This window comes from Solanum pennellii, chromosome 9 (genome assembly GCF_001406875.1).
Source record: "Solanum pennellii chromosome 9, SPENNV200".
In the NCBI taxonomy this organism is placed as follows: domain Eukaryota; kingdom Viridiplantae; phylum Streptophyta; class Magnoliopsida; order Solanales; family Solanaceae; genus Solanum; species Solanum pennellii.
Window position 1 is genome coordinate 79708488 of NC_028645.1, and position 13844 is coordinate 79722331.

Below are 13844 nucleotides of genomic sequence, written 5' to 3' on the forward strand. Positions count from 1 at the left end.
TATATATATATATATATATATATATATATATATTATGGAGTAAAATATTTAATTAAATAAGTCTTAGATGAAAACTAAAACTAATAAATTAAAATAATATAACTTAATTTTGGGAAAATTGCATCAATAAAAACATGATACATAGGATCAGCATGCCAGAGCCTAGCAATGAAAAAAAGGAGATGTAGTATACCTATGCATTTCTTCTATAAGCCAAATGCTTGCTTCGGCTTTGGCTGGATCGATGAGTGTATCCAATGGAACGTCTTCATCGCTAGCCCCAATCCTCAAACTATACCACTTCTTTATGGAGAGATTGGTCAGGTAGTGCAGCAGTTGCCCATATAACCCCTTGATTGATGCAGCCAACCCTATCCATGAGTTACAAGGAATCAGAGAGGCCTTCCTTGCGGGGATAGGAACCATCTGCATGTACTCTTGGTACATTTTCGCTTTTTTGAGTATAACACCTGCAGTATAAAGCCCACATGTAAGGAAACAAAAAAAGTAAAAGTAAGTAGGAAATTAAAAGGAAAGTAGAAATAATCTATACCTAAATCCTGATCGGCCATGGAAAGCAAAAAGAAAATAAAAAAAAGTTGAACCATTCAGAGAAGTTTAGCTCGTTCTGATTTTTTTGCTTACATTTGAAGAGAGGGCTTCTCTTATATAGAGGACTTCAAAAATACTCTTCGTTAACCTATTGGCTACGAAATGCCCTTAGTCTAAAAAGAGACTAACTAAAACAAAATCAAAAAGAGGAAAACTTCGGGAAGGAAAGAAGAGAAATGGAGAGGAGTCAAATTTGATAACTTTAATATTTCAATTAAATTTATAAATTTTAGTATTTCACCAGTTACTTATTCAATAGAATAGAGTTTTTAATTAAATTTATATATTCAAAATAAATAATGATTTTTAGCATAAATAAACATGAGACAAACTCAAAAGCGTTCATACTATAATCATTTTTCAAAACGTACATAGTTTTAATGATGCTTATGTGTAGATAGGTATTACATATAGAAAGAAATTAGAAATTCAAGATTCTAGAACCGAATCCATATATAAGATGGATTGGTATTTGCAACCGAATCTATTTGGATGGATCATTCAAATCTGGGAAAATTGCATCAATATTAGCATGATACATAGGATCAGCATGCCAGAGCCTAGCAATGAAATAAGGAGATGTAGTTTTTCTATGCATTTCTTCTATAAGCCAAATGCTTGCTTCGGCTTTGGCTGGATCGATGAGTGTATCCGATGGAACGTCTTCATCGCTAGCCCCAATCCTCAAACTATCCCACTTCTTTATGGAGAGATTGGTCGGGTATTGCAGCAGTTGCTGATATAACCCCTTGATTGATGCAGCCAACCCTATCCATGAGTTACAAGGAATCAGAGAGGCCTTCCTTGCGGGGATAGGAACCATCTGCATGTACTCTTGGTACATTTTCGCTTTTCTGAGTATAACATCTGCATTATAAAGCCCACATGTAAGGAAATAAAAAAAGTAAAAGCAAGTAGGAAACTGAAAGGAAAGTAGAAATAATCTATACTTATATCCCGATCGGCCATGGAAAACAAAAAGAGAATAAAAAAAAAGTTGAACCATTCATAGAAGTGTAGCTCCTTCTGATTTCTTTCTATTCTTACACTCGAAGAGAGGACTTCTTATATATAGGGAGAGTAGTCAGGTGATGGAGATCACGTGACATAGGGATAAAATTAGATCACGTTTTCTATATGTCCTCTTTTGGATGATTCTATGGAACATAATCATTGTCATATCAGGAGGAAAATAAGAGCTACAATGTATGAATTTGCTATTTTTATTTTTTCGATCAAATATTGAAAAATGTGTGTTAAACGCATCAAATTGATATTTTTATATTTTCGATCATGAGAATATACTAATTTGATGCTTTTAACATATTTTTCAATATTTGATCGAACAAATAAAAATAGCAAATTCGTACACTATAGCTCTTATTTTCCTCGTGATATGACAATGATTATGTTCTACAGAATCATCCAAAAGAGGACATATAGAAAACGTGATCTAGTTTTATCCTTATGTCAGGTGATCTCCACTTGACTACTCTCCCTATATATAAGTCCTCTCTTCGACGTTACGAATAAAATAAAGAAATTAGAAGGAGCTAAGCTTCTCTGAATGGTTCAACTGGTTTTTGTTCTCTTTTTGCTTTTCATGGCTGATCAGGATTTAGGTATAGATTATTTCTCCCTTCCTTTTAGTTTCCTAATTACTTTTACTTTTTCGTTTCCTTACATGTGGGCTTTATAATGCAAATGTTATACTCAGAAAAGCGAGAATGTACCAAGAGTACCTGCAGATGATTCCTATCCCTACGAGGAAGACCTCTGATTCCTTGTAAGTCCTGGATGGGGATGGCTACATCAATCAAGGAGTTATATGGGCAACCACTGCACTTCCTGACCAGTCTCTCCATGAAGCAGTGGGATTGTTTGAGGGTTGGGGCCAATGATGAAGACATTCCATTGGATTAACTCATCGATCCAGCCAAAGCCGAAGCACGCATTTGGCTTATAGAAGAAATGCATATGCATACTACATCTCCTTTTTTTCATTGCTAGGCTCTGGCATGGTGATCCTATGTAGCATGTTTCCATTGATGCAATTTTCCCAGATTTGAATGATCCATCCAAATAGATTCTGCTGCAAATACGAATCCATCTTATATATGGACTTGGTCTAGAATCTTGAATTTCTAGTTTCTCTAAATGTAATCCTCATCTACATAAGCATCATTTTCTCTAATACAAAAATATGCACGTTTTAAAAATGATTATCTTATGAATGCTTTTGAGTTTATTTCATGTTGACAGATAAAAATATTGATCAAATTTCGTATCTTTTGTTGTTGTTATGAACTTTAAGAAATGCAAAATAACAAATCAGAAATGTCTTGGGTTGTTACATTCTTTCTAACAATTGAGGAATAGGATAAAGGGAATTTATCTGTCATTACACAAGTAAAGTATCAATACAACATATGTATTGTACAAACATATACATATTACAGCTAAGCTACCAATAATCACCACAGGAGCACAACCCTCCTTGGAAAAAATGGAAACGGTTGTTATCTCGGATAACAATATGCCGATGATATACTTTTGAAACAAATTTTGCAAATGAATGGCAATCTGAGCACATGCGAAGGTTTTTCACTATACGAATGGGATGTCCCCGAGAGGTAGAGATGAGTCCATATGCCATGGCTATTTTCTCGCTGTGTCGATTAAGCAAGAATTCTTTTTCTTGTTCATCAACATCCAACAAAACATTTGTTAGATCAGGGACATGACCTGCCTCTCTAACCCTGCAGTTCATTTCGTCTAGCATTAGGCAAATGTGTGTGTGTTCCGGGTGAAACTCATCACCTGAAGTAAATTCGTGAATGTTCCCATTCACCTCGATTGAGCTTGAACCGGGGTTCTTCTTTATCCCTCTTTCCTTCATGGACATCCTTACCTTCGCAACATCAGTCCACTTCCCTCCCAAAGCATAAATATTTGAAAGAAGCACATGGATCCCGGCTTTATCTGGGGATGATTCGGAGATCATATCAACTGCATAAGCTGCTATCTCCTCGTTTTTGTGCATTTTACAAGCAGCTAGAAAAGCCCCCCAAACTGCATCATTGGGCTTCATTGGCATGCTTTTTATTATATCAACAGCTTCTTTCAATAACCCAGCGCGGCCAAGCATATCAACAATGCACCCATAATGCACTATCTGTGGTGAGATGCCATGCATCTCTTTCATACTCGTAAAAATTTCCATTCCTTCTCCTACTAAGCCCCCATGGCTACATGCTGTTAGTACAGCTACAAACACAACTTGATCAGGTTCCACCCCTTCCCCAAGCATCTCATAGAATAGCTCGACTGCCCGCTTACCATTTCCTTCCATAGCCATGGTCCCTACCGCTGCAGTCCAGGCAGAAACATCCCTCTCTTTCATTTTGTTGAACACTTTCATTGCACTTGAAGGATCACCACACCTAGCAAACATGTCAACAAGCGCGGTACTTAGCTGCATATCTAGACGAATTTCGTACTTCTCAATGTAATTGTATATCCACTTAGCAAGATCATTAGCACCTAAATATCCACAGGCAGATGCAACATTGACCATTGTCACTCTATCTGCTTTAATCCCCTCATTCTGCAGTACACGAAATAGATGAATTGCATCCTCAAACATGCTCTGCTGTACCAAACCACCGATCATGGTGTTCCATGATACAAGATCACTCTCAGGCATCTCATTGAAAGTTCTGTAAGCAGCCTCCACATCACCATTTCTCATAAATCCAGCAATGAGTGAATTCCATGAGACTACTGTCTTGTTTGACATCTGATCAAAAACTCTGCAAGCCCATTCTTGACTCCCACACTTCATGTACATATCAATGATAGCATTACCAATGGAATCCCAGTTCTCTAACCCGTTCCTCAAAACATAAGCGTGACACTGCTTTCCTAAGAGAACATCATTCATCTCTGTGGAAGCTGATATAGAAGACAACAAAGTTACTCTATCCGGACGAGGTCCTCCACAGAATAGCATTTCCCCTAAGACCTCTAGCGCTTCCCTTACCATCCGGGTACGTACATAGTTTGATAAAACTGTATTGTACATTACCAAATTACGATCAACACATTCCTCAAAAAGCCTTTTTGCCTTATCCATAGATCCACATTTCATATACATATCAATAAGAGCATTTACCATAACACTATTGACCTTCAATCCCGCCTTCCCAATATAACCACACACTCTTTCCGCCAATCTCAAATCCCCTAACTCTGCACAAGCCGATATCACACACACCATTGTCACAGAATTCGGCATAACACCCTCCTCTACCATCTCGAAAAACAAAGCAACCGCCTCTTCAGCCTTCTCACTCTTCGCATACCCGCAAATCAAACAAGTCCAAGACACTAAATTTCTCTCAGACATTTTATCAAACACTTTCCTTGCTTTATCCACCTCCCCACATTCACCATACAAATGTATCACTGAATTCAAAACAAACACATCATCACCAAAACCCCATTTCAAAGCCAAACCCATAACTTGAATTCCTGTAAAAAAACTCCCATCCTTCGCACAAGCACTCAAAATCAAAGGAAAAGTATACCCATCAGGCTCCACGCATTCAACAACCATTCTTACATAAATCAATACAGCATCATGAAACAAACCCGCTAAAGAATACCCTTTAATCAAAGAATTGAACTTGTATGTATTATCATAACCTTCTTCATTACTACTACAGAAACTGTCAAAAGCTATTTGTGCATATTCCATGCTATTATAGGAACCCAATTCGGAGCATTTAGCAATGAGTTTACCGAGAAAACCAGGGTCTTGATTGAACCCCTGTTTTGTGAAATGGGCGTGTAGTTGTTTGATTTCGTTCAGATTTTTGCAGGATTTTATTAAGTCAGTTGTTGTTGATATTCGATTCGATTGAGTTTGTGTAGTAGAGAGAAGTGGAGAAAGAGATAGATTTATGGTTGCTGCCATTGCTATTCGAGGTGTTTATTCAGCTTTTCGAGAGCTTACAACTGACACCATTCTTGCTGATAAACTCCATTGATGAGAACTAAAATGTTTAACCAGCGTAGTACTACATAAGTGGCATATATTTAGATATATATTGCATCATTCTCGTAATATCACATTTTAATAATTTAATGATAAATCCAGAAGATATATAAAATACGAATACAACTAATATGAAAATGTATGATAAAATAGAAAGAATATATCAAGGTAACATCAGAATCCTGATTGTTATTACATAAAATTAGACTTTTTATTATTATCTAACAACGGATTTATACGATACAATTATAAAAACAAGAGAAAAAGATTAAAATGTCCTTAAATTATGAGAAATTAATAAAAATATTCTCAGTTTATAATTTGACTCAAAATTGCCCTTGTCATCGATACTTTAGTTTAAAAATATCCTTATAGTCAATACTATGGTTCAAAAATACTCCTATCGTTCCTAAATGGGTCAAAAATGTCATGCTCTTTTTCGAATAACTATATTATTTTTTTCTTTTAAAACATATTTTCTTCTTAATTAAATTATTATAAAAGAATCATGTTCTTGTTTTCTTTCTTTTAAATTCACTTTAAAAAATAAAAATATAGGAAATATTTTTTTTTCTTAATCTCATCTTATCAATTAAAATCAAATAACTTCATGAACCCTTTCAACATATACTATATGTCATATATACAAAGACATTATATATCCATCATTAATTTATATTTATATAACGATAAAATACAATTTTAAGAAATATTTTTTTTTTGAATTGAAATAAGATAAACATTTGCTATTTAAAAAAGCAAAAAGGGTAAAAAAATGTCCTTAATGTGACAGGAACAAAAATGTACTTGTTTATAGTTTGGCTTAAAAATGTCCTTACCGTCAATACTTTGCTTCAAAAATACCCTTAGACTATGCGAAAGGAAAAAAAATGTCCTCCGATTGTAGGTTGGTCCAAAATGCTCGTCATCAATACTTTGGTCTAAAAATGTCCTTACTTGTTTGACATCTGATCAAATTTTTAAGGTTCCGTTATATTCTTTCGACACTTTTTTTATAGTAAGAAAAAAACTGAAGGAGAGTGTGATACACTCATTGATGACATGACAAACGACGAATTAAATGATTACATGTGTTATTTTAAGTTAAAAATTATTCTAAAATCTATTTTAGTAAATATAATAAAAATATTATTCTAAAAAAAAAAAATTTAACACCTCCCTCTTATGGTAGTTGTCTTCTCTACTACTTTAGATTTATTTTTTCCTTTCTGTCTTAGTGTTGTTTCGAGAGAAAAGGAGAGGAGGGGGAGGAGGGAGACAAGGAGAAAGAAAGATAAATTATGAAATATGAGTGTTCATATTTATTTTTTTCGGCGAAAAAGGTGTTATAAAAAAGACAAATATGAAATATGAATGTTGGTATTCATTTATCCGGCAAAAAGGGAGACAATGATAAATTCAGAAAAGTAATACAATAAAGAAGAAAAAGAATGACTTCCAAACAATTTGAACAAAAAAAATTGACCACCACTGAAAGAATTTAAACTTAAATAAATGGTGGGAGATGGTGACTTGAAAATTGGAAAAGATAAAAAATTGGCTAAATTAAGTTTTTCACGCGCTATTGTTGAGGATATCACACTCACTTTGACATGTCAACGAAAAGAGTAAACATGACACAACAAGGTCATATAAATTGAATTGAGATGCCTAAAGTACAATGTAAGAGAATTATAGCACCATCACCATTGTAGTGAGAAACAACATATAAAACAAAATCATTTTAGTTCCATAACTCTTGTAACATATTTAGCCCTAAAAAACTCGGTTTAAACACTGTGAGACCTTCTGGTGAGAACCTTGGAAATAGCTCTAATGGTATTTGGGGTAGTCCTGCAGCAACCTCCAACGAGTGACGCCCCAGCGTCGCACCACTTGTCCACGTATGACACAAAATCTTCCTCTACAACGCCCCTTGAAGCCTACAACAATTCATTAGGTTCTTTTAATGAAACGTTGACTCTCGATTGTTCAATCATTTGATAGACGTACATGTTATAGTATTGAAAAGACTTACCACCCATTCCTTCTTTACGCCATCATAAGTCTCACCGTTGTTTGGATATACAAGTATTGGTTTACTTGTTACCTGCATATCATTTGTCCATGGAACCAATCAACATTTCAGAGTTTCAAGATGAATCTTGGTACATGACGACACATTTCTCTTACATATCAATTTCACAAACCAAAGAAGTAACTTTACCTTTCGGATTGATTGGATCAGCCCCTGAATGTATCTCGGAGAGGTACAATTGATTCCAATTCCAACAACTTGCTTACACGAATCAACAATTGAAGAACATTCTGCAATGGAATCGCCACTGGCTACATTGATACCGTCTTTAGAACTGAAGGAAAACCACACAGGAACGTTGATAGCCTCTTCCTCAAGAATCTCAGCATAAGCCTATACAAAACGAAAAAAATGAAGTTAAGCACACTTGACACTACTAAAGGACATAACTTCGACTTGGGGAAAATGAGCGAGAGTATATATGATCAAGAACGTAAATACCTGAGCTTCAATTTTGTTTGGAGTTGTCTCAAATGCAATCAAATCAGCACCTGAATCCGCAAGAACCTGTACTCTCCTTCGATGAAAATCTTTTAGTGTTTTCACAGTAATCGCATCACCATAAATTCCACTACAAAACCACGAAGGGCAGAGTAATCAATTTCACATATCTTTAAGTTAAATCAAAATACACCTCAACCGTTCTACTAAGACGTTGAACATTAACTCACCTATATTCAGAACCATCAGCCAAATAAGCTCCGTAACTTCCCACAGACGCTGCAACCAATACCGGATTGCGTTTCAAACCGGTTCCATCATCAAAATCATCCCAAGAACCTTTGGAAGCTCTATCATTATATATGTTTCGCGCTTCACATGCTATCTCCACGCTTCTTCTGAGCAATGCTTCACCTTCTTCCCTTGAAATTCCCTTGGCTTCGAATCCCTGAAGGGTTGCCTGTCTCGTGCAAACGAAAGTGAAACAACTAATGTGAGCATTACTAGTTATCTAATTAGCCAAAGAGCAATAAAAAGGAAATACATAAGCTCATTGCAAAAACCTGATAAGATGAAGAGATTATAATGTTGGCACCAGCTTCCAGGTAATCTAGGTGCACCTGTTACATCAAAACAGAATAACAATCAATTTATTTTGATCTTTGTCATTCATGTTATCGTCCGTTAGCTTGTCCTCCTCCTGAATGGTTACGATTTACGCGAGAAAAACATACTCTGCATCTCCTTAAGGATATCTAGGCTATGGAAACATGGGATTCATCCATGTTGTGAGAATTTTTGTTGATCAGTGACACAACTCGCAATTGCTGCAGATCTGCTACTGCTATAGAGATCGACGTAAGTCTCCTAAACTAGTATAATACGATCCAAGTACTACAAACAGAGGCGGACCCAAAGTTATGCGTTTGGGGGTTCTAAATCAATTTTGTTTGGGGGTTCAAATGTTAATATACATATATTTATTTAATTTTCTAATACAAATATAGGGTCTATGAAAAAGCTAGTGGATTCGTCTGAACCCATAAATTCCCACCTAGCTCCGTTTCTGACTACAAACATAATTGGATAAAGACGAGCCAATCGCTAATCAACACAGAGAATATAAGCCCTAGCTCTACCAACTTTTTCTGTAACATTTCTTTATTACTACAAGATAAACAACTTTTAGCGGCAATAAATAAACACATGATTAAAAAGTGTTAAAGTCTTTACTGACATTAGTTAAATGCAATTAGATCCAATGTCGCCAAAACTTTTAGGGACATATACAAAGAATGTTAAATGTCGCTAAAAGTACATATTTAGCAACAATTAACAATTAATTACCGCTAAAATTCATTTTTTATGAAGTGTATTTTTCATTCAAAGGAATTAAAAAGATATTTTCCCTTGATTTGATTATGTCAATACACCTCAAGCAAAGACGAAATTATATAATTTAATTTGATAGAATTAGCAATACTTTCACTATACTTTTTAAATATCAATAATCTTTTATGTACACATATTCTATGTTAGGGGTGGCGACTTAGGGTCGACAATATGAATTCGATAGAATTTAATAGCTTTAAATATGTATATATCTTTTCGTAACTTCTAGATGTGTCAGCACAATAACTGAAACATAATGATGAGGTGTCAAATACAAAAGCAGCCACGTTGTTGATGTCAAAAGTAATGTAGTGTAACACCTCACATGTTCCACAGAAACTAATATTAAAAAAAATTAAAACAACAAGCATAGGACAGCTCGAATCTTCCACATAAATAAATAAATTAAAAAAAACGGAGTAACTTTTTTTCACTAACGAGAAAAAATTTAAAATATTACGAAGAAATTAACAAAATGTATATATTTATGATATAATTTTCTAATAAAGAATGATTAATTAACACAAGAATGAGTCTTGTCACTGTCTAAGATGATGAATATAGTTTTACATATTTTAGTTCTTTAATTAGTTTTTTAAATTCCAATTATGACTTTTTTAAGAAAATCAAGAAAAAGATAAAGAGGTAATAATAATATATTTAAAAAGTTCAAGCTAAGGATGAACATGTCATGACGATATATATTAAAAAAAATTGAACGTACGTACACGAAACTAATTTTTATCGTTTCTTTCTTTTTATTTATTTAATTAAAAGAAAAACATAAATTTTATTTCTATCTTATGAAGATTGAAAGGATTATTCAGAAGAATTTTTGATTTACATGCGATAAATCAAATTAGTTATAAAAGATTATGACAATTAACAAAAGATGATGTAGAACATTTAAGAAAAGAAACAATGACAATCACAAATTAATACGATAACTAAAACATAATATATCAACAAGTGATAACATATATTAAAAGTAAGAAACTAATAACAAGAAAAAATCACTACGATAACTGAAATATAATAAACAACAAACAAATATTAAAAGCAAAAACTAATAACAAAAACAAATAGATACGATAACTGATTCACAGAAAACAACAAACAATAATATATATCAAAAAATAAAAATATATTAAATGCGATAACTAAAACACAATACATAACGTACCCTTCTTATAAGATGAGGAGAGCTAACAAGACATTTAGCACTCCAAAGAGGATCATTTAAGTCAGCACCGTGCCTCTCTAACTCCGTCGCAAGTCCACCGTCTATCACGGCGTAGCCACCACACTGCCGGAGAAAATCACCCAAAAATGTCGACTCACTTTTCAACCCCATTTTTTTTGTGTGTGTTAAATTAATCTCTGCAAAAATATTGACTAAAAATTAATTGAGGAGATTGTGTAGAAATTTAGAAGGAAAGTGAATATATTTATTTTGAAAACTTTGCAGAAGTTGGCAGAAAATTGAAAAAAGGGAAATGAGTTTAATGAGGAATGTCTCCCATATATATGCTGTGTACACTGCTCTTTCCGTCTCAAATTATCTGTCTTAAATTTTAAATTATAAATATCTTAATTAGCTTTTTTTATTTATTTTAATTAATAATAATTTATTTATTTTTAATTGTCTACTTTTATTTATTTAACTTAATATAACATCATTTTTTATTAAATATTATTTATTTTCAATATTTAGATAATCACTTATTTTAAATAATCAATTTTCTTAATTGATATTTTTTTCTTATAAGTATATAAAAGAGAAACGCAATAAAATATAGAGAATAAAAGCCATGGAGTTTTTATAATTATTTGAATGTCCTTAAATATTTTAAAATATCACTTCCAATACCCAAAACTTATTTTTAGTAAGATTTAGTATTAGTTACTACTCCTATTACATACTTTTTTCTATTGATTTGTTTGATACGGTTTAAATTATTGTAATTGATTTTTCTTACCAAATAGGTCTTATCGTAATTGATTTTTCTTACCACTTAGATCTATCTTAATTGGGACCTATTACTTTAATAACTTCATGTACATTGAGAAGAAATATGTAATTATAAAAAATTACAATATTAATTTGGAAAAACGTAAAAATAAATAAATTTATACATAAAAAAAAAATGACAACATACTGTTTTAAAAATTACTTTAACCGATTAAACTGTAAATCATTATAATCGATACCTTTCCAAAATTCTATAATCTCTTTCAGATACGTGCACTCGCGTCTAGAAATTTGATGAGAGAGGAAAAAGGAAGAAGCTATTTTTGGATGGTGGATAATTTCACAAAAACATTTCCTTATATAAGCAAGTTTTTGGATTTTTTTTTGTTACAAGAAGAAGGTTAAATTTAAGTGTCGTGTATCTAGCCATAATTTGTAATGTATCTAGACTATTTTTCTTTTTGTATGAATTTGGACAAATATTTTGGGTAGGTTGAAAAAATATTTTTTGTAAAATCAAATTTGGTTAAGCGTTTACATATATATCTAGCGCACATGAAGGAAAATCGACCCATTTTGTCTTTTAGAGTCCATTTCACATGATGTGCCTTTTTACTTTCTTTGGTAACATACCAAAACCTTTCTAATTTACAAAATACACTATGATTTCTAATATTACATATCTTATTAAATTTTAATGTAATCAAAACGTTCAGATATACTGTATCATAGTGAATTTGTACGTATTCTAGATATATAGATAAATCTCGCTTATCTTTTTCTCATTTCGCTCGTCACTCATATTTTACTCGCGAATCTAATGTCACAAATATATGTAGTTTGTATTTTAGAGTGATTCACGTGTATCTGGATACATACACGAATCTCACTCACCTCTCTCTTGTTCACGCTCGCTTCTCTCCTTATTTCAGTGATAGCAGAAAAAGACATGTATTGTGTTCGATTTGAAATTTGATATGAAATTATTAATTAGTGAGGAAAAATATACTTATTACAAATTATAAAAAGACTTAATTAAATATGACAAAAATATTTATTTAATTAGATAATTGTTCCTCCTTTTTTTTTTTTAACATGGAGTGCCCTTACATATAATTTCAGTCTAATTTCGAAATCACTACATTTTAGAAGCATATTAATGGAATTTGAAACTTAATTGTAAGCCAACACATAATTAGCTAGTGCCAACGCCGTATTAAACAAGAATCATCTTGATTAACGTTTTTCAAATAATAAAATAATTTAACTTAAATTTCACGCTAATGTTATGTAATTAAACATATCCACTTATCATGGCCTTTTTTTTGGAAAAAACATTTTAAATAAATAAAAGCAGATTTTGGATTAAGATGCTTTTATCATAATTTGCGATAGAAATTGCTTCACGCTATTTCTAAATTATTTTATACGTAACACGTTGTATGACTAATCACAAAAATATTTTAGATATTGAAAATTGTATAAAGATAGCATATTCTATGGGTGTGTTCTGCATGTAGGGAAAATTGTTTTTTTAAGAAAATTTTTGGAATATATTCTTAAGGGATAAGTCGATATATTTTTCACTTATTTTAAGTACGTAAATTAAAAAATATTATCATAAACCTTTATGTGTATAATCTAAGACAAATATCGTTTGACCGACCAAAGAAAAAATAATTATTTAAATATTTTCAAGAGGATTTTGATATTTTAATGTTATTTGAAATGGGGAAAAATATACATATATAAACCTCAACAACTTTATAAAAATATAATTGATTTTATGGTTTTTTTATTATTATCTGATAAAGGTCAATTTAATTACTACTTTTTTTTATTATTATTATAACAAGATGTCAAATTGCGTGCACGAGTCCTAAAGAATAATCCTTCTTAATGACATTATAATAGGTTTTTCTTTTTTATATTCATTCAATAATAAATAAAGTGTCTGGACTAAAGTAATATGGTGAATCAGTATTATGTATTTATTCAGAAATATAACAATAAGTTTTTCTTTTTTGTACTTTTATTCGATAATAAATAATGTGCTTAGTCGAAAGCAATACGATAGATAAAGCATCACATATTTACGTAAATTAAAATAACATATATGTTTTTCTTTTACAATTAGTCGATAATAAATGCGGTGTCTTGTATGGAATCCACTGCATTATGCATTCACATAGATTAAAACAATAATTTTTCTTTTTTACGTCTATTCGATAATAAATAAAGTGTCTTGTTAAATTGAGTCCATCGTGATA

The 13844-nt window shown here is 32.1% G+C and overlaps 3 protein-coding genes across 3 annotated transcripts; all 3 read right to left on the reverse strand.

Moving 5' to 3' along the window:
* Positions 1 to 1096: 1096 nt before the first annotated feature.
* Positions 1097 to 1456, reverse strand: LOC107030452 (protein RDM1-like). The gene has a single exon (XM_027912002.1). It carries the CDS (start codon positions 1454 to 1456, stop codon positions 1097 to 1099), a length of 360 nt encoding a protein of 119 aa, XP_027767803.1.
* Positions 1457 to 2943: 1487 nt separating this feature from the next.
* LOC107029623 (pentatricopeptide repeat-containing protein At3g22690) lies at positions 2944 to 5760 on the reverse strand. The gene has a single exon (XM_015231056.2). The coding sequence runs from the start codon at positions 5588 to 5590 to the stop codon at positions 3077 to 3079; it is 2514 nt and encodes an 837-aa protein (XP_015086542.1). The 5' UTR covers positions 5591 to 5760; the 3' UTR covers positions 2944 to 3076.
* A 1444-nt stretch (positions 5761 to 7204) lies between these two features.
* Positions 7205 to 11919, reverse strand: LOC107029752 (homocysteine S-methyltransferase 2). Its single transcript, XM_015231201.2, has 8 exons — positions 11814 to 11919; positions 10786 to 10982; positions 8774 to 8830; positions 8441 to 8670; positions 8211 to 8340; positions 7899 to 8102; positions 7710 to 7781; positions 7205 to 7614 (listed from the first exon to the last, which is right to left on the reverse strand). The coding sequence occupies exons 2-8, from the start codon at positions 10954 to 10956 to the stop codon at positions 7462 to 7464; spliced, it is 1017 nt and encodes a 338-aa protein (XP_015086687.1). The 5' UTR covers positions 10957 to 10982; positions 11814 to 11919; the 3' UTR covers positions 7205 to 7461.
* Between the last annotated feature and the right edge of the window lie 1925 nt (positions 11920 to 13844).

Coding starts and splice junctions, on each gene's coding strand:
- LOC107030452 (XM_027912002.1), bottom strand. CDS start 1,456: ATGTACCAAGAGTACATGCAGATGGTTCCTATCCCCGCAAGGAAGGCC.
- LOC107029623 (XM_015231056.2), bottom strand. CDS start 5,590: ATGGCAGCAACCATAAATCTATCTCTTTCTCCACTTCTCTCTACTACA.
- LOC107029752 (XM_015231201.2), bottom strand. CDS start 10,956: ATGGGGTTGAAAAGTGAGTCGACATTTTTGGGTGATTTTCTCCGGCAG. Junction 8,831..10,785: donor CTCCTCATCTTATAAGAAGG/GTACGTTATGTA, acceptor TTGATGTAACAG/GTGCACCTAGATTACCTGGA. Junction 7,615..7,709: donor GCGTAAAGAAGGAATGGGTG/GTAAGTCTTTTC, acceptor GAATTGTTGTAG/GCTTCAAGGGGCGTTGTAGA.